General features: G+C 41.8%; 1 protein-coding gene across 1 annotated transcript in view; it reads left to right on the top strand.

Annotated features, from left to right (window-relative positions):
• Positions 1-26,652, top strand: part of KIF5C (kinesin family member 5C) — a 76,881-nt gene that overhangs the window by 45,996 nt on the left and 4,233 nt on the right. The window contains exons 11-25 of the mRNA XM_071746388.1: positions 329-477; positions 3,634-3,809; positions 5,718-5,786; positions 8,985-9,191; positions 9,980-10,126; positions 12,418-12,606; positions 14,168-14,285; positions 14,861-14,937; positions 16,277-16,386; positions 17,033-17,134; positions 17,736-17,796; positions 18,629-18,700; positions 19,483-19,587; positions 21,622-21,838; positions 22,779-22,892. Of these exons, the coding sequence (XP_071602489.1) occupies positions 329-477; positions 3,634-3,809; positions 5,718-5,786; positions 8,985-9,191; positions 9,980-10,126; positions 12,418-12,606; positions 14,168-14,285; positions 14,861-14,937; positions 16,277-16,386; positions 17,033-17,134; positions 17,736-17,796; positions 18,629-18,700; positions 19,483-19,587; positions 21,622-21,838; positions 22,779-22,885 (1,906 nt within the window). The 3' untranslated portion in view covers positions 22,886-22,892. The remainder of the gene's footprint in view (positions 1-328; positions 478-3,633; positions 3,810-5,717; positions 5,787-8,984; positions 9,192-9,979; positions 10,127-12,417; positions 12,607-14,167; positions 14,286-14,860; positions 14,938-16,276; positions 16,387-17,032; positions 17,135-17,735; positions 17,797-18,628; positions 18,701-19,482; positions 19,588-21,621; positions 21,839-22,778; positions 22,893-26,652) is intronic.

Raw genomic sequence — 26,652 nt, 5'->3', positions numbered from 1 at the left:
GCTGTCACAGCTTCCCTAGCAGAGTGGTTTTGGTTTTGTCCTTAATTCAAGGCTTTCCAGAGCTCCTCTTTTTGGGGAAATTCAAAGAGGCAGATCCATGTCTGCACCAGGTCTCTGGCTGCTGATGCAGAAAAATTTTATTGAGGCTTCCAGGCAGGAAATGCTGCTGAGGGCTTGAGAGCAAATGGAATGGTGGCATTGCACTTTAGAAAATAAATGACACATTATTTCACAGCTTCCCTTTGTGTTAGGGAAAAAAATTCTGAATCCTTGTTGTTGCTTTGAGAAAAAAGTTGCAGAGCAGCTGACACCTGGTTTTGTTGCACAGAGCCAAGACAATTAAGAACACAGTTTCTGTGAACCTGGAGCTGACTGCAGAGGAGTGGAAGAAAAAATATGAGAAGGAGAAAGACAAAAACAAGAGTCTAAAGAATGTTATCCAGCACCTAGAGCTGGAACTCAACAGGTGGAGAAATGGTACGTACTGGGAAGTGGGAATGGGTTCTCCTCTTTGTATTTTTAAATTCTGTATGTTTCAGTCTTGCCAGAAGTCACAGCAGCCTAATTCTAAGCTCATCATTCAGCTCCATAATAATAACTGAAAAGTGAAGAAGGGAAACCAGCAGCAGCCATTTGCAGAAAGTACCATTTTAAATGCCCAAACTAACCTGGTAGCAGATGGAAAGGTTACAGGAAGGCATCAATTATTTTTAATAATGTTACTAATCAGGAAAAGGTAAAATGTCACTATGTTTGTTCTTTTTTTTAAGAACCCTTCTCCTCAGGCATGAGAATCAGTCCCATTGTGGTTTAAGGTAACTAGAGCTTGGGGGGGGGGGGGTATAAATTTTAACATTTTAATATTTTTTAAATTTTTAACATTAGAAGAAGTAGTCCAGCACACAGATTAGGAGTGCTGGCTGAGGAGAATAGTCACAGTTCTCTGCTTTTGTAGCTTCAAAGTGAAATTTCTGTTGAGAGTGGCCAGTTTTCTGTTTAGAAACACAGGGAATTGCTCTTCTGAGTGGGTTGTAAGATCCCATGAAGGATGGGAGTGGAAGAAGAATATTTCTAATGCATAATACTAGTTACAGAACTTCTATTTAATCAGAACATTGAGAGAGAATTTTTGCAAATCACCCTTACTTTTCATTTGTATTCCATATTGGTTTTTTTTTTAAATCAGACCCTAAGCCCCAAACCAACCCCCAAACTTCAGAAACCAACCCTGCATCTCCCTCATACCCTGAAATCCCAGCAAACACCCCACAGTAAAACAGTGGGGCTTTTGCTTTCAAACTGACCTGTCATTCAAAAGGACTTGTCATTCAGGCCCCACATCTGGATGTGTCTCACAGTTCAATAAAATGTAATTTTTGGAAACATGAAGTGTTTAAAGCAAGAGCAGAGCTGGGATTTGTCACAGATTGTTTCCCACAGGCAGGTCTGCTTTGGAAAGGTGAAATCACTGCTTGAGAGATAAATACCTGTCCTTAGGGGTGCAAGGAGCAGCTCCCCATGCTGTTTATTCACCTTTTAGCTGAGCTCCTTACCTAATGCTTGGGCTCCACCTCTATCCCTGGAGGCTTCAGCCCTGGGAATATTCCCCTTCCCAGCACCATCACTATGGAGACAGTGGGGCTGCTGGTGCTGTGTGAGGAGTGCTGGGGATTCACAACCTGCTCCTCTTCCCTCTGGTTCATTCCCTGGTTGCTAAATGCAATGACTTCTAATTTCCTTCCCATCCAAGAAATGCCTTTTTTTTTTTTTTAAAAAAAAACCCCACCCTGTATAGATCCTTTCCTCTGTAACCAAGCCTTGTAATGCTCTGTCCTTATTGTTTTGTCTGAATGTCCACACCTCCTCTTCCCCACCATCTGTCCTGCTTTTCTCATTGGTGTAACCCAGCAATAGATTCAGTGCATTCAAAAGAGCATTGATTTCTTGTCTGACCTCCTGAAACAGCATAATTAGGAAGGACATTCTGACAAAGGAGGCTCTTTACAGATGGAAGTGGCTCAGAAATTGCATCTTGAATGTAAAATGCCAGATAGAGGCATGAATACTCACTTGGTGTAGCTTGTTCTATAGATTTAGAAAATCATCAAATGGTTTTGGGTGGAAGGGACCTTGAAGACCATCTAGTTCCACAGAATTCCTACAAAATAAAATTGCAGGAGAAAATGGGTGTGCTGAAGCAGGATTTCAGCAGCCTTGTATCCAAAAAAAATTTGGTCTGTGTGTTACAGGCAGGAGGTTGTTGTCACCCAAGCATCTCTGTCCAATTTAGTCTCCCCTCCTCTTTTCACCTGTGGTATTCTGCCATACAAAGCTTCTGAATTCAGGGAAATATCCCAGTGAAATGAAAATCAAAAAAGTTCATTTTGGGAGTCTCCTGATGGATTTTCTGTAGCCTGAGAAGTGTTCCTGAGTGTGCAAGGTCCCACGGTCTGACCCAGCCCTCCTTTCCCCCTCTGCTCCTGTGAAATGCAGCAATGAAAAATCAATTTACATTTTGCTTTTTAACCATGGAAAATATTATTTAAGTATTAGAAGCAGAGCAAAAAGTATTTGGAGTGAGGTACTGTTGCAGGTGTTACAGTGCTTGAAGAAATGATCTTCACCATAATGATTTTCACCATCAGTTGGTTGTGATCTATTTTAATTTGCTTTTGGATCTGGATTAATCTGCCTTTTTGGTTTTTGATCTCTTTATCCTGTTTACTTGTTTCCCTGCCAGGAGGATGAACAGTGCCTCCACTGTTTTTAAAAGAGGAATGGCTACTAAACTTTAGGGGCCTAAAATTTTGTCACCCTTCATAGAAAAGGAAGAAACCCCTGTGGAGAAAGGTTGGCTCTGACCTTCCTGAAGGCTTCAGCAGCAGGGGCAGCAGTCAGTAGCTCACAGAGCCTCTCACCAGGCTCTAATGAGAATAAATTCAATTTCTGGCATGAGCACCTTGCCTGTCCCTCTTCACTGGGCTGCAGTGGGCTCAGAATTGCATTGCCTTGATAATGCTGAAGAAAATACTCTGCAGAGAAAATGATTTGGGAAGAGGATGTGCAGGGATCACATCCTACCTGGTATGCACAGGGAACACCTGCAGATTGGTTTGTGCTCTTGCATTTTAGATGTGACAAGGCAGCAAGTGAAAATTGGTTTAAATGCTGCTGTGCTGCTTGTTGTCCTGATGCTCTCACAGCTGGTGGTGGGAAAGGAGAATTGATAAGGTGGTTGGAAAGCTGGGGAGGAAGAGAGATTTAATTGCTAGTAGGCTTTAGGCTGGAAGTTGGATTTTTTTTCCTCCTTTTTTCCACTTCTGTTAATCCATGGAGCTAATCCCATCTATAGGAGGCTTCAGCAAAAGTGGAGCCAGGGGTCCAGGGCCTTTGAGGGCACAGTTCCAACTGCTGCTGTGTTTTGTGTGTTGGTGTTTCTGACCATGGAGGATGAAGAGCCTCCCTTCCACACCTGGCTTGGCCTCTCACCTGTGTGCATGGCAGCTGCTGCTTCCCAGAGTTGGGTACAACCCTTCTTTCCATCACTGAGTCCCTCTGTGAAGGACCATCCCAGGATGTTCATGATTTCAGGCAACCTGTGGGTTTTACTGACCTTGGATTCTGTGCCTGCAGGAGAAGCTGTGCCTGAAGATGAACAGATCAGTGCAAAGGACCAGAAGAACCTGGAGCCTTGTGATAACACCCCCATCATTGATAACATCACACCAGTTGTTGCCAGCATCTCAACAGAAGAAAAACAGAAATATGATGAAGAGATTGCCAGTCTCTACAGACAGCTGGATGATAAGGTGTGAACGTTGGCTTTGACTCCATTCTCTGGGGGTAAAATGGGAAACTCAACCAATATGGGTGGTTGCCTCCATAAACTGGAAAATGTTCCAAAACTACCAATGCAGAACACCATACCTTCTCCTGTCACATCCTATACCTGCTCCTGTTGCCTCTGCAAATAGTGTTTGTGAGCATTTTCCATGAAATCCTTTACCTTTTGTTTAAGGAGCTTGAGACAGGCTTTTTTTTATTTTGTAAGTACTGCAACTTTGAAGCATCATCTCTGAGTCACAGGAGAAAGACAAAAAGGGGGCCTATCTCAGGTTTTTTTACATATTTTACTATGTATTAGAATTTTAAGGAAAATTTATAACCAGTAATTGGGTCTCTTTTGTTGGTGTAGTTCTGGCTGTGAACATTGCCTGAGTGCAGATGGCTTTTTTATTTATTTATTTGCACAGCTTGAAATACATCATTGGCACTCAGAGCTCTCAGCAATGCATTTACTGAGCACTTGTCATTAATAGCTTGGAGTTGTGTGAAGATAAGACCATTATGGATGAGAGGAGCTCAAAAAGCTATGATTTCAGGACAGCTTTAAGCATAAATCAAAAATTTCCTTTTAACTTTCAACTGCAATTAGCAGGAAAATGTCAGATAAAAAGCCCATGGTTACCTTGTCTGTTAATACTAAATTTTGGTGATTTCTAAATACCAAAGGAGGGGTGGGATGATTGTGCTTAAGCCAGAAATCTCTTGTGCCTGAGGTCTCTCTGCCCAGTCTGGTTGCACACAGCAGTCTATCTGTGTCATTCAAAATAACAAGGTCTTTGTGAAATTACAGCTTTTCTGTGATGGAGAATACATTCCCAGTGGCAGTTTCTGGCTTTTCTGTAGTGATTAGAAAAAAAAAAAAGTCATTCTTTTACTTTCCCTTAAAAAAAGCAGCAATGACCATTGAATTGTTCTCAAGGGATCTGGCAGCAGGTTTGCTTTTTTTTTTTAGAAAATATGGGAAACATAATTTGCTGCAGTACTGTAGGAAATGAGAAGGAATTCAATCCTTAAAAGAAAACCAAAATGTCACCATTTATGGCTTTCTACAGTGTAAACCATTTTTAGTTCTATTTTAATTTTAGCAAATGATTTGAAATCAATATACTTGATAGCTGGATTTGCTTTCAGAAACCCATCTGTTCACTGCTTTTCTGGGAACCACAGAACATCAGTTGGCTCTGGTAGGGTCAAAAGCAACCTTTAATTCTGGGGGAGTTCCTTTGGAGAAGGGTGTCCATCAGAGAGAAGGACTGGGTCAGGACTGGGGAGGAAGGACCCTTACAGCAGAGTTCATCCCCATTCCTCTTCTCTGTTTGAGATGAATTCTCACCCCTGAGGATGCTGCCTGAACAAGTTGAAATGCCAGGAAAAAGGAGTGTCTGGCCCTGTTTTCTTCCAGGCTGGTGATGGAGCAGGAAAACCCAAATTCTGCTGTTGTGGGGTCCAAGTTTTGTGTTGGTTGGAGCTTCCCCTTTCACTCAGAGCTGCTTGAAAATTGTAGGTGGTTAATAAATCTGTTTCTAATGACCTCTCTGCAGCTGAAGTCTGGGGACAGAGTAAGAGAGAGAAAGTATTTGTGCATCTATAAAACATTCCATAAGTTGGCCAAGCCCTTGCAAGTTATAAGGTACAATTCTGACCACATCAGTGGTTTTTTTTTCACCATCAGGGACACATCTGCTGAGATAGCTGATGGTATACATTGCTTTTATTATATATAGAACTCTCTGTGTGTGTTTTTTTCTCTCCTCTCATGCCACTCAGACCTGCACAAGGTTTGCTATTCTTGCCCCTCTTCTAGAAAGGGAAAATAAAAGTGACCAAACTGTGAAAAGAAGCTAAAAATCTCCAACCCTGTTTCATTGCAGGATGATGAAATCAACCAGCAGAGCCAGTTGGCTGAAAAACTAAAACAACAAATGTTGGATCAAGAGGAGGTAAGGAACTAAACAAGTGACAAAGGAACATGGACAGTATTTTTCACTTCAAATGTGGCTTTCAGTATGTCTGTATCCTTTCAGGTATCCAGGTGCTATGGACTGTGGGTGGTTAAAAGAATTCCTAGTTTGACAGGATAAAAATGACTCCTGGTCAGAAATTACTTCTGTTTGGTTTTTTGGCAATTAGAGACAGCACTGTGAGAAATCTGTGAGACTGAAAAATTGTTGCTGCCATGAATTTGCTCTGAAATCTTGGAGTGCTCACTGTAAACATTTTATTTTACTGGTTCTGCCCAGAAAATGAATGTGGGTTTTAAGTTGGGGAAATGATCACTGAGCTTACAGTCAAGTAATTTCCTTGTCTATCATTTGGGTACCTGTCACCTTTGGGCTCTCATCCTCACTGAAGGAATTACCACCTTTGTTTTACTTCCTAATTAACTTGCTACAACTTTCTTTTGGTTACTCTGGCCATCCCACTTCTTCATCTTTTTCACAGCAGTGTTCTCATCTGAACACTTATTTTTCCCTCACTGCTTCTCTTGTGTCTTATTGTTTGAGTGATGTGAATTCCTTTCTTATTGTTAGATTTTTGGGAGCATGCATGCCCCCAGGAATGGGAATGGCTTATCCCCCACCCTCTTTGTGTTTCATCCTACATATTACATCTGGAAGATGAATCAAGTTTTCAGTGGCCTCTAATCCTTCCCTCACTTTTCCCCCTTTTTTATTTTTTTTCACATGTTCTAGTCCAGCTTTGCCATTTCTCTGCAGCTGCTGTTGAACCACTTGCTCAGAAGCTATAGCTGCTTCATAGGAGCAGCTTGTCCATCTCTTACCTTTGAAAGCTAATGCAGTATTTTTTTCCTTCTTTAAGGAGACTGAATTAATGTTTTTAAGGGTTTTTTCTTCCACGTGTAAACTTCACTGGTGCTTCTGGACAATGTACCTGCTCCCTCTCAGAGCTGTGATCAGTTCCATGATACATGGACTGCAGAGCAGCTGCCTCACTCTGCTTCCCCATAATTAACCAGAGGACTTTTTTCTAATTGATGAAGCTAGCAGGTTAATTATAAATCTAAGGCCCTGCCACAGATGGCATTTTGCTGGTCCTAGTGGCTTTTGGTACCTTTTCATCACTGGCTGCTCCTTGTAATGGGTTTTTTGGGGGGAATTCATAGAATCACAGAACTGGCTGGGTTGGAAGGGACCTCAGAGCTCATCAAGTCCAACCCTTGCTCCACTCCCCCCGTGGTTCCCAGCCCATGGCACTGAGTGCCACATCCAGGCTCTTTTGAAATATCTCCAGGGATGGAGAATCCACCCCTTCCCTGGGCAGCCCATTCCAGTGTCTGATCACCCTCTCCAGAAAGAAATTCTTTCTCATGTCCAACCTAAACCTCCCCTGGCACAACTTGAGACCTCTTGTGCCCTCTTGTCTTGCTGAGGGTTGCCTGGGATCTTCCACCCTTGTAGCTCTGATGCTGTGAGCAGACCCATCAAGGGCTACAGGCAACTTCTCCATCCCTTTGCAGCTGATGGGTATCATGTGCTTAATAGCCTTAAAAATCTTGGTATGTTTTTCCACATCCTATCAAGAAGAATCTTCTGGGGAGCTGTGTTGATGCTCTAGGTGATATATAACACTTCCTTTCACTTGAAGTCACAGTAATATTCACACAGAAAATTTCTTAAGTAAATGTAAATAATAGTTCCATCTGTGTTTAGTAGAAAGATTATTTTAAGCTATTTTGTTGTTTAAATATTTACATGCCATCTGGCTTTGGCAATTCAGTGGGGTTTTCTGTAACGTGAGTGCACTTCTGAGGCTGCAGCATAACCAGTGAGATAAATTTCCCTTACATCTGAATCCTCCCTTTGCCACTTTGGGCACGTGCCAGCCTCTGAGCCTGCCTGGTTGCTTTTCCTATTTTCCATTAGCTCTCTGAGCCAAAAAAAAAAAAAAAAAAAAAAAAAAAAGAAGCAATACCTTCTGTGATATTTCTCCTTTTAGATGGTCTGGTTTAAAGAGCTGTTTCTCTTTTGCTTGGGGTCTCACACCCAACTCCTTCACTGGCCACAGCAGGTCAGAAATCCACCCAGCACCATTCAGTGGTGCAGATTTTGTCCTGTTTTTAATAGAAGTCTGCAGTACAATAATATTCTACTAATTCATCTGTAGGAAGGCTTGAAAATAAGGGAGTTCTGTGAGTGTGGATGCCCAAACTTTGCTGTTAGGACGAGCTTGGATGCCTTCTTGTATCTCATACACTAGTTTTATTCATTATTATTCTATATTTTATTGGTTTTATGCCATGCTAAGTCCAGATTTTGATATTATTCTCAAAAGTACAGCAGTAACATTAAATGTCAGGTGGCACCTTCTCTTGCTTTTCACATCATTCAGCAGCAGGTGACTTCTCTTGGGTCTGGCTTTGTGCTAAGAACCTGGCAGCTGAATTTTTGGGGCTTTAACAGCTGAGTGAAGTGGTACAAGGGAGGGGACCATGCAGCTGACCCCTTGCCATCACCCCTGCCACTGGGGACTTGAGCATGGTGGGATGCAAAGATTAAATTTAATAACTTTGACAAATTAGAATCATTCACTAGTCCATGTGAAGCCTGTATTTTCTTCTTTGGTGAATGTTTTGCCTCCACAAATACAAACAGCTAATCTGGCTTCAGCATCAGGCTTCAGATGATGGCTAGGAATAATCATCAGAGGTTTGCTTATCAAAATATTCCTGTAATGCCACAGGATCTTTGAGGCTGCCTCAGAGAGCCCTTTGACTTGGTTCAGTTCAAAGCTGTGAGTCTGGGTTTAAACATTTCACTTTGTGGTCTTTTTCAGTCCCAGCTGCAGCATTGGACTGAGGGCAGAACATTTTTTGGGTGTTATGATACTAAAAACTATTAAAATAAGTTTCTCTGCCTTGTGTCAAAATAGGATTTGATGAAGAATTTTCTGTTCACTGAAGTTCAGGGCCTTTTTGCTTCCTTAAATCCTTTTATGCTGAACCTGATTCTGTTTCTGGGAGAGTAGTAGGAATTCTTTCCTTCTTTCTCTCCCTTGCACACACATGCAGATGCTCACTTATGCTTTCTTTCCCTCTTTAACTGTTTTTTATCTTTTCAGTCTTGTGTTTTGAATGAGTTCTTGGGTGCCCTAATGTTTCTGTCATCCCTCATTTCCAGCTTTTGGCCTCCACTAGGAGAGATTATGAGAAGATTCAGGAGGAGCTGACCCGACTGCAGATTGAGAATGAAGCAGCAAAAGATGAAGTGAAAGAGGTCCTGCAAGCCCTGGAAGAATTAGCTGTCAATTATGACCAGAAATCCCAAGAAGTGGAGGACAAAACAAGAGCCAACGAGCAGCTGACTGATGAGCTGGCACAGAAAAGTGTAAGAGCAAGTGGTTTATAGTCCTGGTTCCCCAAAGATTTCCATGAAGGTTCCCAGATAACACTCAGGAATCTTTCAGCTACTGCTGCCAAGTATATTCTTTGTAGTTTAAAAATTGGGGTAGCAAGGAAAGTGCTAAGAGATCAATATTTGCCAAGGCCCCCTTCTGTCTTCTGTCTTAATTAAACAATAAAATTAAGATCAGTCAGAAACTGCTCTGTGGAAGCTGGTGGCAAATTGTGGCTCTGCTGCAACCTTTATTTTTTACATCATAGCAGCAACTAAATGGAAAGAGAACTGGCTGGTTTGTGTTTTGGTTATTTAAAAGAGAGAGATGTGAAAATCTGGTTTGTGTAGATTGCAGCATTTTGGGTTTTTCCAGACTTGGCTCTATGGAGCAGGAACTTTATATAGATTCAGGGGTTCACAAGGAAAGAACTGAAAAAGTTCAGTTTTGTCAGCTGTTGTGGAGTGATCTTAAGGAAGAAATCAGATCTAAGAAAAATCAAGATTGGCTTATTAACTTCATGCATCTTCCTTAATTCCTTACACAAACTGAGGAAGCTGCTGTTAGCAGCTCTATTTTCAGGGAAGACTTTGTTATCCACTTCAGTAAAACAGATTACTAACAAATCCCTTGGAAAAAAAATAAAAAAAAATATGAGTTTTCTATCCTTCTATACCTCTTCCTCTGTGATTAATCTTCTTTGACATGTATTATGCAAACAAGATTCTTAGAGGATTTACTGCTTTTACTAGATCTAACTTCTGCTTTTAAACCTTTTCAGAGTGCCCTGACAGCAACCCAGAGGGAGCTGGGCCAGTTGCAGGAGCTCAGCAACCATCAGAAGAAGAGAGCTACAGAAATCTTGAACTTGCTGCTGAAGGACCTGGGTGAGATTGGAGGAATCATTGGTACTAATGATGTTAAAACAGTAAGTTAGCTGTTGGTTTTTTTATTTTATTGCTTCCTTCTCCCCAAAACCTCGTGCAATATAAAAATACTTGATGTGGGATATGTGTGACACAGGAATTCTTCTGCCAGGACACTCCTGTTGAAATCCTGGCTAGAGCAGAGTGTGAAATGTTGAAGAAATCTTTGCCTGGGTCAGAGATGATCAGTGTCTCTGCACACAAGTACCACATTTATTCCCAGCTTGGTATTTGAGGCCAGATTACTGTGTTGATATATTTATTAATGGGGTAACCCCCAAAAAAATACAGATATGAGCCTACTCCTTCATTATTTGGCATGACATGGTATTCCCAGAATCTGAAGAATCCTTATTGGTGAGATCTGTCTTCTTTTTATTTGAAGTTTCTCCTAAAGCTGTTGTGGAGCTGAAGGGAACCAGCTCTCCAAGGCAGAGCTCTGTACTCACAGGCTGCCAGGCCCCTGAATGAAAAGATCTGCAGAGAAATTGTTTTCTGCACTCTGGTGTTTACTGCCTTTCAGGAGTGGATGGTTTCATCAGAGAGCTCACACTTCCATGGATCATTTTGAGCAATTTTTAAAGCAATCAGTGCTTTAAAAGTACTGATTTCCAGCTCTGGGGAATTTTTGCTAAGTACCACATAAACACTGATGGGACAGTAGGACCAGTTTAACCTTTTCCTATTGACTGATGAGCTTGCTGAGAAAAAACTGCAGAGGTTGATTTTCCTCTGAGGCAGGAAGATAAGAATTGGGAGTGAAGGTGGCTGAAGCAACAGAAACCCTGGTATCTGAATGTGCAAATTCTGATGGTACAAATTCTGACCAGTTTTGCACTGAAATTTTCCTTCTGGCTCAGTAAAGGAGGTAGCTGCTTGCTTTGTCAGACTTCTGTTGTAGGTGAGCAAAATGCTGGGCCTCAGAGAAGACATTTGTGTGCTCGTTGCTGAACAGCACATCTCTCATGGAAACTTTTCCCAGCCTGGAAAATCTTCCTGCTGATGTTAATCTGATTTTATTTAAACCCACGTCACAAAGAGTGACTGCAAAAACTGGCTAAGGAATTAATTTTCTCCATGTACAGCAAGTCCTTGCAGTTCATTCCATTTTCTTGCTTTTAGTTTACATCTCTGTTTTTGAGCAAGGAATTTCCCTGAAAAATCAAAGCTAAAAGAGGGTCTGTGTCTGGAGTGCCTTGAGTGGACCCTGAGCTGTTGATACCCTGCTGAAGCCCCCTTAGATCAGCAGATGCTGCAGAGGGCAGGGTTCCTCTTGTCTGATCTGGTTATGCAGATGTCAGGACCACAAGACCCAGACTTTGCTAGGTGCTACAGCAACCTCTGGTGGCCATTCTTATAGGAAAAAATCTTGGAAAATGGAGGCAGGTTCTAATTAATACATTTTTAAAATTGTAACTAAGATGTCAGCATTTTACAGGACAGCTGTGAGTGTACATGAGGCCAGATTGAGAAACTTTTAGATGAATGATATCAAATTTGTTGGCAATTAGCATCTTCTCAAATTGTGTCTCATTTTGGACCAGACGGAGGGTTTGGGAAGCACTCGTGGTTTTTAGGCTGCTGGGAGAGGATACAGAACATTTTACCTTCCCCTTGGCACTGCTGGGAAAAAGCAAAGAGCAGATGAAGTTGCTGGCCATATGCTTGCTCCAGGAGAACCTGCACAGCTCCTCTGTGGGTTCCATGCATTAAGTGTTTGAAGAAAGATGAGGAGAAAGACCTGCAAGTAAGAAGGACTGTGTTAAACCAGGGAAGGAAATGTGTAAATAGAATGATAGTAATATGGAAGTGGTTGCTTTCCTCTTCCCAGATGAGATTTCCAGACCCATGTCTGTATGGCAGGTCCTTACTGAAGAAACAGAACCCTTCAGAAGGAAATGTCTTTAAATGTCCCTTGAAAATGCTCCTCAGCTTGCAGCTGCTGGACAGAAGGAACATTTCTGGTGCTGGAAATGAGGTTTCTCCAAAATATGGTCTTGCCATGCTGGTAGGCTTGATTCCTTCAGATGCTAAACCACAAAATCCATGAAGCACACTGTGAATTGAAGCCTTAGTTTCTCACTTTTGAAGCTCAGCAGTGAAGACTGTAAGAAACAAAGTGTTGTAAGATGTTTAAAGGTGATCTGCAGGTCTGTGGGTACTCCTTGGGTGCTTCTGTGCTTTCCCAGAGGCTTCTTAGCTCTGGGCAGGAGGTCCAGAGCAGGAAAACTGCTTTGCCTTGCCTTACCTGTGAGAACCACACCTTCCAGGTCACCACCTCCTGTGTCTTTAGTTAGCAGATGTGAACGGGGTGATTGAGGAGGAGTTCACCATGGCCAGGCTCTACATCAGCAAGATGAAATCTGAGGTGAAGTCTCTGGTGAACCGCAGCAAGCAGCTGGAGAGTGCCCAGATGGATTCCAACAGGAAGATGAATGCCAGTGAGAGGGAGCTTGCAGCTTGCCAGCTCCTCATTTCACAGGTATGTTGGGTCCTTCCTTCTCCCTCTGCAGCAAGGTCTCAGCTTCCTTCCTCAGGAAACCTCTGCTGGGAGAGAGAATCAGAGAATCATAGGAAGTGAGGGGTTGGGAGGGACCTTGAAGGATCATCCAGTCCAACCCCTCTGCCAGAGCAGGGTCACCTATAGCACCTATATATTCACACAGGAACACATCCAGGTGGCCTTTGAATGTCTCCAAGGAAGTAGAATCCTCCCTGGGCAGCTTGTGCCACTGCTCTGTTACCTTCACAGTGAAAAAATTCTTCCTAATATTTATATGGAACCACCTATGGTGGTTTATAACCATAATTTATAACCTTTGCCCCTTGTCCTATTGTCAGTCACCCCTGGGAAAAGCTTTACTGCATCCTCCTGGCATTCACCCCTCACATATTCATAAAGATTGATGAGGTCACCCCTCATTCTCCTCTTCTCCAAGCTCAGGAGCCCCAGCTCCATCAGCTTTTCCTCCTGAGTGAGATGTCCCACTCCCTTATGAGAAATGAGGGAGGAGAGTGATGTTTCCTCTGCCTCTTTTGCTGCTTTCTTCTCTCTTTTCCCATTCCTCCCCCTCAGTGTTTTTCAGCACATTGTGTGGCCAAATTGTGCCTTGCTGTAGATCTCAAAATGTTTTTGATGGCATAATAATTGAAAATCCCCCTCAGGATGATTTCTTTAGCATGAATTTGGTATTTTGTGCCTTCACTTTAAAAACAACCAGTTAGTCTAAGACAACCTGGAGCAAGGACAGCTTCTTGCCCTGCAGTAGGATGTCTTTAGTAAGTGATACTTTATCAAGCTGCAGCTGGAAGTGTGATTCTTAGTATTACAGGGAGGCTGGAGAGTTTTGGCTGTCCAAAAATGGTAAGTAAAAACTATAATTTTCATCCTGTCTTTAAGTAGACCCTGGCCTGCCATGGCCACTGCAAGAAGTCATCCTGCCAACCTTCACTGCTCCCTTGCCTTGGGAATTTGCATGAGAAAAGCAGATTAAGGCTTGGCTTTGTTGGGTGGGTGCTGCTGTTGGCAGGAGAGGAGCAGGAGGTAGCTCTGGGGTTGGTGTTTGTCCCCTTACACTGTTGTCACACAGGAGTCACAGAGAGCTTCTGTGTCACCAACGTGACCACATGGTTGTCCTCAGTACCTGTTTGCAGGGTTAGGAGTTGAGAGACTTAGCCAAGTACTGGGTGTTCAGATGGTGAATAAACCAAAAAGAAATGCTCTTAATCCAGGACATCACCTTGCCTTGGCATTTGGGAGGTTCTGCAAGTAGGTGCATGCTGAGGCCCACCTGTGGGAAGAAGCCAAGTGATTTTATGCTTAAAATCTTGGTAATAGGCAAATGCACCTTATCTATAAAGCCAAAATTTGCAAAAACAGTTCAGGAGGGGTTCAGAGACACCAAGCCTGGCAGACCTTAGTCCTGAGGCCTTGCAAACTCAGTACAAAGCTGAGTTGCTGACAAAGCCATATGACAGCACCTGAATTCCTAGGAACAAGTCATGGTACTCACATCTCATTGCTGTTCCCCTTCTCTTTCAAGCATGAAGCAAAGATCAAGTCCCTTACAGACTACATGCAAAACATGGAGCAGAAGAGAAGGCAGCTGGAAGAGTCCCAGGACTCTCTCAATGAAGAACTTGCCAAGTTACGTGCTCAAGGTACAGCACTGGCTCTTGTGACCATCATTTCTTTCACCAGCTGTAGCTTGGAACATTCAGGCTTGGCTGAAGGATCCTGTGTAAAGTAGTCCTCCAACATTTTATTGTCTGCTCAGTGCTTTGCTGTGAAGACATAAAATTGGGAATAATCAGAACGTTTAACACACTGCACTTCCTTGTAGCACTTCAGATAAAAGCAGGACTCTCCCTTTCAGCCAAGTCCTTTCATAAAATGCAAAGAAACTGAAGTTTCCCAAAGCAGAGAATGAAAAGGAGCAAGGAGGATTGTGATAGGTCAGGTTATAAGGTGACACAGGTAGGTTGAGAAGGTCCTGGGGGGGGCTGAAAACAACGTGAGGTGTTAGGAAAGGAAAAGGGAGTTTGGGCAGTGTGGTCACAGCCTGGGTCCTGCACACCAGGGCTGTGTCTGCCCTTCCAAAGCTGTCTCCCCTGATCCTACTGCCTCTGCAAAGAGAGGAGCTGTTTTCTTGTTTTTTTTTTTTTTCTTAAATGGCTGGAGGTAGCTCATCCTGGAACCATGCTGTTAATTCTCACCTGTTTCCAATTTGAAACAGAGAAAATGCACGAGGTCAGTTTCAAGGATAAGGAGAAGGAGCATCTCACCCGGCTGCAGGATGCAGAGGAGATGAAGGTAGGATGGGATGTGGCACTTTCAGAGGGCTCTCCTCAGTGAGATCAGGTTTTTATCTGATAATCAGAGTGTAATTCTGTCTGCCTGTACAGTGTGTGCTTTTAGAAAACACTTCCCCCCCTCTCAGAATTCCCAACTTCTGGTAGAAAACCTGACCTCATGTAACTGTACATTTGAAATTGGAGAACTTGCTATTTTTGAGGGTTGACCAGGTGAAGGAAAAAGGTGAGTTGTAGCCTGGGCATCTGAGGTTAGAGTCTGCTGAGCCCTCTGAGCTGAGCCAGCATCAAAGAGGAGAGAGGTTCAGTGGAGTGTGTTTGCTGAAGTGGATGTCCCAGGGTTCCTCAAATCACACAAATGGGGAAATGAAATATCAGAGCATCCATAGCTGAGAACAGGTTTGGTATGTGCTGGAAATATTATGTTGATGGATCTCAATGTTACTAATTTTTTGCCAGTGGAGCTCCACTGAAAGTCAATTTTCTAAGCAGTGAATCATGATACTGGGATTGATGTCATTTAGCTACTAAAATTTTATTTAAAAAGAGGCTAGGCCACTTTCCCAAATCACTTGGCAAGAACCATGTCTACCTCCTAGAAATAATAGTGAAATATAACCCGGTTTTGTGATGTTATCTTCTTTCTTTGCAATGCAAAGAAGTGTGAGAAAATGTGCAAGTTGTGTTCCTGATGGAGTTGCAAATTGCATAAAAGGAAAAATTGAATTTTGATAGTGGTAGAGGATAGTGGGAGAGATTTGTCACCTTCAGAACTTTTACCTCCCTTGAAATAAATTAAAGTTATTAAAACAGTTGTGCAGTTACTCCCTTCAGGTGAGAGAAAAAAAAAAGCACCTAAAGAGATGCAATGAGTTCTTCTTACTACTTGAGATGTATCTAATCCTCAAATTTAAATAACAGGGCTGTGGCTGAACAGTTCTCAGAGGGGGAGGGTGTTTTGGGTTTTAATTCTGTCACAGGTGGAGTCACACATTTGCTTGGTGAATAAACAGGTGAAATAATAGAGGACTGGGAAAACCAGTGCCCTTCTTGGCACTGGGTGTGCTGAGACCCTGGCTCTCCCATACGGTAGTTTTGGGAAGAAAATGAGGAGAAATGGGTGTACATCTGTTGCTAAAACCTGTCTGATTTAAATGCTTGGCTGAATAGGTGCAGGGTTTTGTGATCACAGGAAGATCTCCCAGGCAGATTCCTGAATTAACCTGATCTGATCAGCTTTGGTGGAATCCAGCAGGATGGGGTGGTGTAGCTGACCCCCCCTCAGGAAGCTGAGCTGGGTCTTCTCTGGTTTTTCTGTTCCCTGGTTTTTCACTCTGCAGAAGGCACTGGAGCAGCAGATGGAGACTCACAGGGAAGCCCACCAGAAGCAGCTGTCCAGGCTGAGGGATGAAATTGAAGAGAAGCAGAAAATAATTGATGAAATCAGAGAGTATGTTCACTTGCTTCATCACTTTCTTTGTTCCTGTCCTGTGACACTGGAGGGATGGTTGGGGGTTGGTTCTGTTCCTTTGAATTGATGTCTCTGTATCTCAGTGTCCTACAGAAAGTGGTGACCTTCCCTGCAACAGCCAACCCTCTAATTATTTGGCACAGTGGATTTAATTCTTTATTGGGGAGCTTTAAAAAGTCCATAAAATTATAGAGAGGAAAAGGAAAGATTTTGGTACACCTGCAGGTCAGTGGGGAGGAGAACTGCAAAATAAAGGTTTTGAGGGACAGCTGCCAGTCCTGCCACTGTTTCTGTGAGTTTGGGGGACTGAAATGTGTCCCAGTTTCACACCCTTGATATTTCTTCCTGACACAGCATCTCTGTTAGTCAGATACTCCAGCACTTGAAAAACAGAAAGCTTGCAAGAACAGTTTGTGGCTTTTAAGATAGAAGAAGTAAGCCACTGAACTGAATTCTTCAGCATTTCAAAATATTGTTCTTCAGATTCTTTATCCTTAATATACTTCAGAATTTTTCAGTAGAAAAATTCACTTTCTCTGTCTAACCCCATTGTGTTGAAGGACATTTACCCCTGGTTTATGGGCTTCAGGTCTGAGCTGTAGTGACTTTTTCTTTCATATTCCAGTTTGAATCAGAAGCTGCAGCTGGAACAAGAGAAACTGAGTGCTGATTATGATAAATTAAAAATTGAGGACCAGGAAAGAGAAATGAAACTGGAAAAGCTCATGTAAGTCAAGAGTTCTCTCATCTGGTGTCCTTGAGTATGGTGACACTTAATGTGTCCCCAGGAAATGTCCTAGTGAGCATTTGTGTTGAAATAATCACACTGAAAATACAATTTCAGTAACAAAACCAACATGCAGTAGAAATATGTGGTTACTCCACATTTTTATATTGTAGGTCTTCAGATTGGTTTTGATACTTGGAAAAAAAAATTAGATTTAATTTGATAAAATAGCAAAATTAAATGCCTCATTCCTTATTGTGCAGCAAAAACAAACAAGGAAGAAGTTAGGGTTCTTGGGTGGGGTTTTTTGGTGTTATTTTTAAAGTAATAAATCAGATGCCTGATAGATGAGATGCCTTTCCTGAAAATAAGAGAGAAAAATTTTTTGTGTGGACACAAAACATTAAGATAGTGACTCAGCCATTCCATGTGAGAAAGCTGCATATTTGGGACAGTCAAAAGCATAATTAGAGATTCAAAGAGCTGCACATTTTGCTCACATCTGCAGATGTTCTACTCAAACTGGATGCTGATTGATTCTCTTCTGTCTTAACATGACTTCAGCAGTTTTTATTTGTGTTTAATGTTGTGATCTTTCTAGACTGCTTAATGATAAAAGGGAACAAGCAAGAGAAGATCTTAAAGGGCTGGAGGAAACAGTGGTATGTCTTAATTACATTTTATTGAACTTTATTCCTCTAGGTCTCCATCACTGATGTATCACTGAAACTGTTGTATCTGTGCCCAAGAAAACATCCAGTTTATATTAAGTTTAGGCTTAATTTGTGCATTTAGCCAAATAATGACATTGAAAGTTAAATTTTAGCATTAAATGCTGTTACTGTTGCTTCCTGTAAGTTATCACTGTCAGGTCTACTGGTGCTCTGTGTCACTGGCCTAAAATTAAATTTAATTTTAAATTTTAAAATTAGGCATCTAGTGACTGCTTGGTCAGGTGGAGTTTATTACTGAAGCTGGTCCTTGCAGCTTGGACTCCTGATGGCTCCCCAGACATTAGCTTTGTAAAAATAAACTCATGGGAGGGACAGATTTAATCAGCTTTCAGATACCCATCAGATATTTGTAGAGCTTGCATGAAGACTTTGTTTGCCCTGTACACTGCACCAGTAAGGCAGCTGGAAAGCAGGGCTGGGCAGGATGATGCCATCAGCTTGCAGAAACCCAGGTGGTATTTGTGAGTAAACATTGCTGAGCTATCTTGCATTAGAATTTTATTCACTTTGTTAGAATTTTAATAATTTCTGCAGCAGGAATGAAAAATCAAGCACAGAGAGTGACAGGAACACAAAAGCCATCAAAGGCCAAATGGTGGCTCATCCCTGCCCATGGGTATGGGAGGCAGCAGGCAGGAACATCACTGGAAAATAAATCACAATAAAATCATATATCAGCACAAATCTGAGGTGAATTCTTCAACCAGAGTGTCCAGTGTCTCCTACTGGTTTGTGCTTTTTATTTTTATTTTGATTCCAGGCAAGAGAACTTCAGACCCTTCACAACCTGCGCAAACTCTTTGTTCAAGACCTCACCACCCGGGTTAAAAAAGTAAGAGCATCCTCTTTGAAACCAAAGTCTTCTCTTTTTTGCAATATTCTTATGATTTACTGGAAGCCTTTAGTGCACGTTGGTACAAAATGGGTTCATGTCACTTTCAGTAATGGTGAGTAATAAGATTAAAACTTTCCTGATGTTCATGAGCTGTCATTTGAACCTAATTTTGTTAAGGACAATTTTTGTTTGGTAAGGGAAATGAACCAATCCAGTTCAGTTGAGTTCCAAAATTCTTTGAGGTGGTGGTAACAGGTACCAGAAATGATTCAATATAACTTGCACAAACCTTTGCTACACTGTGGCCCTTTCTTTCCATGGGCTTGTGACCAGTCAGTCTTTTCCTGGCAAAAATCTTTGGCAAGAATTAAATATATTTTTAACTGCTGAAGAAGTTGAGCATAAATAGACAAAGGCCTCACAAAGCTTTGCAGTCCTTTAGGGTAGCTTTGGGGAAGAATTTCTATACTTTTTGGTTTTTTTAAGATTGAAAACCCCTACTACAAAAAAGTATCTTCCAGGAGTCAAAAAAAGAGGGAAATTAGGTTTTCCCAACAAAATCTATGATTTTCCTATTCATAATTGTTCTGTAAGAATGGTTTATTTTTTGTGTAACAGGGAATGTGGCTCTTAACTATCAAATGAACAGGTAAAAGAAATATTTTTTTAATTTGGGGCTCTGGAAGATTTTTCTGCCTTGGGGAATCTTAAATTGAGAAAAGACCTGAGCTGCCCCTCAGGTCTCTGCCTGGCTCTGAGTGCTGCAAATCTCTGTGCAGAGCGTTGAGCTCGACAGCGACGATGGAGGTGGGAGTGCTGCCCAGAAGCAGAAAATTTCCTTTCTTGAGAACAACCTGGAACAGCTTACAAAGGTTCACAAACAGGTAGGGGGTTTCCTTTTCCTTTTCCTTTTCCTTTTCCTTTTCCTTTTCCTTTTCCTTTTCCTTTTCCTTTTCCTTTTCCTTTTCCTTTTCCTTTTCCTTTTCCTTTTCCTTTTCCTTTTCCTTTTCCTTTTCCTTTTCCTTTCCTTTTCCCCTTTTCCCTTTTCCCTTTTCCCTTTCCCTTTCCCTTTCCCTTTCCCTTTCCCCTTCCCTTTCCCCTTCCCTTTCCCCTTCCCTTTCCCTTTCCCTTTCCCTTTCCCTTTCCCTTTCCCTTTCCCTTTCCCTTTCCTTTCCTTTCCTTTCCTTTCCTTTCCTTTCCTTTCCTTTCCTTTCCTTTCCTTTCCTTTCCTTTCCTTTCCTTTCCTTTCCTTTCCTTTCCTTTCCTTTCCTTTCCTTTCCTTTCCTTTCCTTTCCTTTCCTCTTTCCTCTTTCCTCTTTCCTCTTTCCTCTTTCCTCTTTCCTCTTTCCTTTTTCCTTTTTCCTTTTTCCTTTCCTCTTTCCCTTTCCCCTTTCCCCTTTCCCCTTTCCCCTTTCCCCTTTCCCCTTTCCCCTTTCCCCTTTCCCCTTTCCCCTTTCCCCTTTCCCCTTTCCCCTTTCCCCTTTCCCCTTTCCCCTTTCCCCTTCCCCTTTCCCTTTTCCCTTTTCCCTTTTCCCTTTTCCCTTTTCCCTTTTCCCTTTTCCCTTCCCCTTTCCCCTTCCCCTTTCCCCTCCCCTCCTCTCTCCTTCCTTCCAGTTCCTAGCTGCTATTAAAACAAAAGCCATTGTGTCTTTTTCACTGATTAACAGTAAATGCAGCTGAAAACTCAGCTGTGGGGAAAACTTTACCTGTATCACTGCTCTGTAGTATTACAAATCACCCTTTTAAAAAAAAAAAAAAAAAAGTACTTCTTAGTGTAGTATTATATATACCTTAAATACATATATGTATATGTATACATATATATATATACATATATACCTTAAGTACACTTACTGGGTGGCACCTCATTAGCTAAAACTGGTTTTTTTCTGCCCATAAATGTGCCCTTCATGTCAGGTGGCTGCAGTGCTGAGCTCTGTCCCACTGCCCAGGTGCAGATGCTTTTGGTTTCATTTCTGAGCAGAGCCATAACAGTGTCCAGTGCAGTTTGCTGAACCTCTGATTAGTGAGACCAAACCTTCTCTGAGAGCTCTGCTCATTCCTGGGGAAGTGCAAAAAAAAAAAAAAAAACAGGACCCTGACAAGTGTCCACTAAGGTTCAGTATTTTGAGATTCCCAGTGAACAGATGGTTTAAAGACCTGGTTTCTAAATGTGGAAATGGGGACGTGTCAGGAGTGCCTTTCCTTTTACTCTTTTTTACACTCAGTTCACACATTTTTATAGCACTCATTGGTGTATATTTACTCAAAAGCAACTAGGAGTCCAAGTCTCATAAGAAACTTAAAGGAAAAAATGGACTTGAGCTTCACCTGAGCGTGATATCACCCTGCTCTTATTTCATATCAGAACTATTTGGTTGAACAAAGGTTCAACACGTGCAAAAAGCACATTGTGACAGATTTTTTTAAGCTTTGTGTTTTCATCTGGCACTGAGCCTGGACTAGCAGGTGTAAAACATTCTGATTGTCAAACATGTGAGTGTTAGGACACGCTGTTGCTTTACTGTATTATTAATGTGGTGGTTAGACCACTTTCTTTTATTCAAAAAAAAAAAAGAAGAGTCAGTCCTTGGGAACAGTTTTCTGTTGATTTTTAGCAGTGGTGTGATGAGGTCAGTGGGAGTTGTCCTGGATTTTCTGTTTGCCTCTGGTTTTTATATATGAAAAAAATCAATCCTCTCTTTTGGCCAGTGATGCATGGAAAAGTTAAAGAGTTCTGCTGCTAATCAGATCTCCCTGAGGTAAAATTTTGCCAATCATTGCTGGAAGAAACCTCTTCCTTTCATCCAGAGTAGACAAGGTGTGAGGAGGCACCGGGGACGTTTTCCCGCTGTCCTTGTCCGAGCGCCTTTCCCGGAGAATCCCAGGGGGTTTTTTTGACCCCTCTTTTTTTCCAGCTGGTACGTGATAATGCAGATCTTCGTTGTGAGCTTCCTAAGCTGGAAAAACGACTCCGAGCTACGGCAGAGAGAGTCAAGGCCCTGGAGAGTGCACTGAAGGAGGCCAAGGAGAACGCCATGCGGGACCGCAAGCGCTACCAGCAGGAGGTGGATCGCATCAAGGAGGCTGTGAGAGCCAAAAACATGGCACGGAGAGCACATTCTGCTCAGATTGGTAAGCTAAGAGAAAGGGTTAGGAGTTCCTCACGTCATAGTTGGGCTCTTTGCTCAGGTTTGGGTGGAGAGAGCTTTGGAAGCAGCAGTTCGGGGCAAAGCACGGGGGCTGCTTCTCCTCTGCTGCTCAGGAGTTTTTATTTTTTTAACAGAATCTGCCCCCACCTAAAGTTTAAAGCTCCCCTGCTATTTAACTCAGTGAATAAATGGTATAATGGATCTTGTGTGCTCTTCTGGTGACCTGAAAACTTGCCTCTTGAAATTAGACTCTCACTTTTCCTCCTCCCCCATGTACTCTCTGCTTTTGTTCTTTCCTTGCCTTTCTGGACCTTTCCCTTCCTCTCTTCTTCCCTTGTAACTCCTCCTTTAGATTTCATTTGAGCTGTGTAGACTCCAGAACCTTCCTGTGTAATTCAAATGTGGTGCAAGCTGGATGCCTGCCTGCCTGCCTGCAAACAGTGTTTAAGATGGGGCAATTTTTGCAATGATTTGTTGGCATTACTGGAGTAGGAGGATGATGGGTTGGATGGTGTCTTAAAAACCTGTGAGGTTATCAGGCAACTCAAAATGGTTCCTGCTGTTTGCTGCTTCTCCTGGGAACTCTGACAGCTTTGCCTTGGCATCTTCTGCAATGATACAGTCAAGTGGGCCTAGAAATAGTCAGGTGGGACATAGAAGGTGCATCCCTGACCACCAGATGGGTCATGACTTCCCTCTGCTGTCCCTAATTTTGGCAGAGATGGGGGGAATGCAGGAGGGGGTTGAAGAGCTGGTTGGGTTTGCTGCCTGAGGGAATACTGTACCCACAGAGCTGGATTACAGATTACTCTGCTAAACCCAGCTCCTTGGGTGGAAACAGTGGGTTTGGTGGGGAGGAGAAGGTGAGGTGGGAAAGCTTGTGTGAAATCTCAGTGTCTTGTTTGCTTCCCTCCTCTTTGCAGCCAAGCCCATCCGCCCGGGTCATTACCCAGCATCTTCTCCAACTGCTGTCCACGCCATCCGTGGGGGAGGGATGTCCAACTCCAGCTACTATCACAACACCAAATAGACAAGAAGTAAGGCACAAGTAACTTACTCATCTCTTCTTTCATCAATCACCCTGTTTTCTTATGTTTCACCCTTCCTTTTGGAAAACCCAGAGTATTTTTTTTCTAATTTTAGAATAATCATCACTTGCTGATGGTTTGGCTGTGAAAATGAGTGCTGAAGTGGGGAGTGCCTTGCTAAAATGCTTTGCAAGCTGCTGATAAGTTTTGATTTTAATGACTTACCAGTTAAAAATGTTAAAATCAACTAAATCTGTACTGAAATTCATACATAGAGGTGTGAAACTCAAGTAGTAAAAATAGAGATCCAGATGTTCCTTCTCCCAGTATAGTTTTCTGCTTTCTGTAACATGAATGTGTTTCAGTGTTGAGATATTCCAGCCTGGGATAGGGATAGAGCAGCAGCACAGAGCTCTCCAAATTGCACTGTCACTGTTTGGCAGACTTCACTTTTGTTTCTTTTGCTTTGCACTCTTACTCAGCTCTCTTCAGAAAAAAAAATGTAAATATTTTACTTTATTACAAGGGCTTGGAGGGTTTCTTTTAAGCAAAAAATCTCATCCTGGCAAGATGAGCAGCACATGAGACTGCTTCTTGTATCCTGCCCTCCCACTTAATTCTTTAATGCTTGTTATTTCTGCAGTATTTTATGTCTGCTACTATTTTAGGTGATAACTTCATGTTCCAGGCATATGAGAGTGTGATGGTAGTGAGTGGCTGTGGAAAGCAGCCAGTGGTCTGTGAAGTTGTCCCTCCAAGTTTAGCTTTTCTCTCCTCCTGAGGATTAATTCTTTCTAACAACTCTCTTCTGATAGAATGTGGTTTCCTTTAGGCACTCTGCATTCTTGGGTTGTTTTTTTTTTTTCTTTCTCTTTGGTGAATGTTTCATGTCATGCCTGCATGCAAACCATCATCCATCACCTCACACTCGAGCTGTTAGAGTGTTGCAAGGATTGTTTCTGGCCATTGTGTTTTCCACCAGCCCTGTAGCTGCAAGCAACATATTTTCAGCTGTGGATGAATCAGGGCAAGTCCTTGCTGAGGTTTTTTTTTTTGTGCATTAGCTCATTCAGAGCTGAAACTGGCTTTTCCATCTCAAGAGTGAGAGAGCCTCTGTCTGGCTGCTTCATTGCATTCCCACCTCTGTGAAAGGGAAAAGAGCACCATACAGAGGCATGTCAAGTATTTCCTAATGGAGATCCTAGCTGCTTCTGTGGGGAAAAAAAAAAATATGCTGCTACCTGCCTGAACTGGGTGGGCCTTTAATAAACCATCTGCTCTGAAATGAAGTGTCAGACTCAAAGAGACCACACATTAGGTGTAGGCACATGTCAAGTGAACAGCTGCAAAGTAATAAAAGTTATTAACGAAAGGCACTTCAAACCAGATGGGTTTATAACAAGAGAGGGCTTTGGAAGTCAAGAAAAAGCAGTCAGAAGGCACAGAACACCTCTCAGATGCTTCAGGAGTGGAGGTTTGAGATCTGAAGGTGGTGGAGGTTGAGCAGATTCAAGCCACACTTGGAACATGTTGCAGAGGAGCTCCTGGGCATTGGGGTGGAGGAGAAGAGGATGGATTTAAACAGAGTAAACATAATGGATTTATGGCTTCTGAAAACATTAGGAAAAAATAATTCTGAAAACTGAATAGATTTGCTACAGGTTGGAATGGAGCCACTGTAAAAGTCTGCATGAGGGAGCTTTTTTCTTAATTGGGATAATGCTCCTTTGTGGCTTTTAGTGCTGTAATTTCTGTATTCCTTGAGATTGAGCCTAACACCTGGGTGTCTTAGGGGGTCACCCTCTTGGCAGTGTAACTGGGTTGGACTTGAGGATCTTAAATGTTTTTGCCAGCTAAAGTGATTCTAGGAGTCTCTATTATATGTGAAGCAACATTTTGAAATCCTGGGGGAGTCAATTATCCTTGTGGGTCTCGTTCAACTCAAAATATTCTATGGTTCTGTTCTCTGATTACCACTTCAGAGAGTATTATTTTAGGCTTTATAATCAGTTTTTTAATTCAGTCATGTTGTATTTTTTTGCATCTGCCTAGAAAGATATCTTGAAGGTGTAGTAAACTGAGGCCAGCAGTGATCAAAAAAGCTCAGTTCTCATCATTTTTGGTCCTTCAGTTAAGATTATTGGCAAATTGCAACTATTTGGCTGCCAAAGGAGTTTGAGGGTATCAGAGGAACCTGAATTCTGAGCTCATTGCATGAAAGCCCAGGGGCCTGAGTAAGAGTGTTAGTAAAGTTACTACTTGTGCAGGGAAAATTCAATCCAGATTATGTCCATAATAGCTCTGAGACATTTCTCAGCTCTGCAGAATTACTCCTTGCTTTGGAATGGCTCAGTTCTGCACAGCCAGAATGAGAGGAGAACTTCCTTTTATCTTCATTTAACAGCAGTGGAACAAAGGTGGGGGTTCTATATAAATGTTTGCTGTCAAGTAACATACTCTGGAATGAAAATTTTATACCAGGATGAGGGGCAATTTATCTTAACACTCATTCATTATTCACAGTAAAGATAAGAGACACTTAGTGCTGTTAGGCTGGGCAGTGATTATGATTTATTAACCCAGCAGCCTACCCCACAGGAACAGCCAGGCTTGATTTTCCTTTTTTTATAAAGTTTATTGGTAAAATTTCTTGTGCAGAGCTGGGTGAGCCTCTGGGGCAAATCAGGACAAAACTCAGGCTTTGGCCACTTTGGGTAACGTTGCCTAGGTGCATGAGGGAAGGAGATGATTTTTACCCCAGGAGTGATTTTTACTCTGTTTGATGAATAACAATAGCAATTAGGAGAGAAAAAAATGGGGGTGTTGATGAAATGTGGTCCTGAAATTGCAACTTGTCAGTAGCTGGCTGAAACAAGAGACTCAGGAGGCCAAGGAGTGTCTGCAAATCTCTACAAGATAATTCCTCAGTCTACATGGCAGATGGTTTTGAAAAGACAAGGGTAATATTAAAGTTTTTCAAATAATACTTGGAATTAGAAAAACAAAATCTACAGAATCTGTTTTGCTTTAGGTAGGAATAAAAAAAAAAACCAAGGGTGAAGGTAAGGATGTTAAAAGGATGATAATTAAGAGATAATTACAATTCCCACTGTTAACTTAGGGTCAATTTAAAAGCACTGATGCATTGATATTTATGTATTCATTTATAACTTGATCTTCAGTGGAAAAGGTTTTTTTAAATAATTCTACAAGAAAATGCTTGAGGAAAATGCCTCTCTCTTTGTAAGGCTGACCTTGTACTAGCTAATTTTAAAAATACTCCAGTTTCTTCTGTGTTACTATTCACTTACTTATATGTGGCTTTCCATATGTCTTATGAGGAATGGGGGGTGGGGGAAATTCAAAACTAAGAGTTTTTAAAAGTTTGGTTTTCAAATGTTTTATAAGCAACTTTAAATCCCCTTTGTACTTGGTAACATCTTGAACTTTGCTTCTGGATGGAATTGCCATTAAATTAGTAAGAAAGATTCCTGTATAATATGCATATATGTCATATAAAAAAAATATATAGTATATTTTATATTATTTCCAGGATATAATAGAAAATATTTTTATGTATTTCTGTAAACATGTTTTTAAATATATATATATTTGCATGTGTGTGTATATATACAAGGAAAGCACCTCTCTGCCAGGAGCCATATAAATCAAGAGTATTGTTTAGGATTTGTATTTTTTTAAGCCTTTTATAATAAGTTTTCATAATGAGTTTTTTATACTAAGTTTTCAAACTCAGCTGCAGTTACTT

This window comes from Heliangelus exortis, chromosome 6 (assembly GCF_036169615.1).
Source record: "Heliangelus exortis chromosome 6, bHelExo1.hap1, whole genome shotgun sequence".
NCBI classification, from domain to species: Eukaryota; Metazoa; Chordata; class Aves; order Apodiformes; family Trochilidae; genus Heliangelus; species Heliangelus exortis.
The sequence above is the reverse complement of the archived record's forward strand: the minus strand, read 5'-3'. Positions and strand labels throughout refer to the sequence as shown.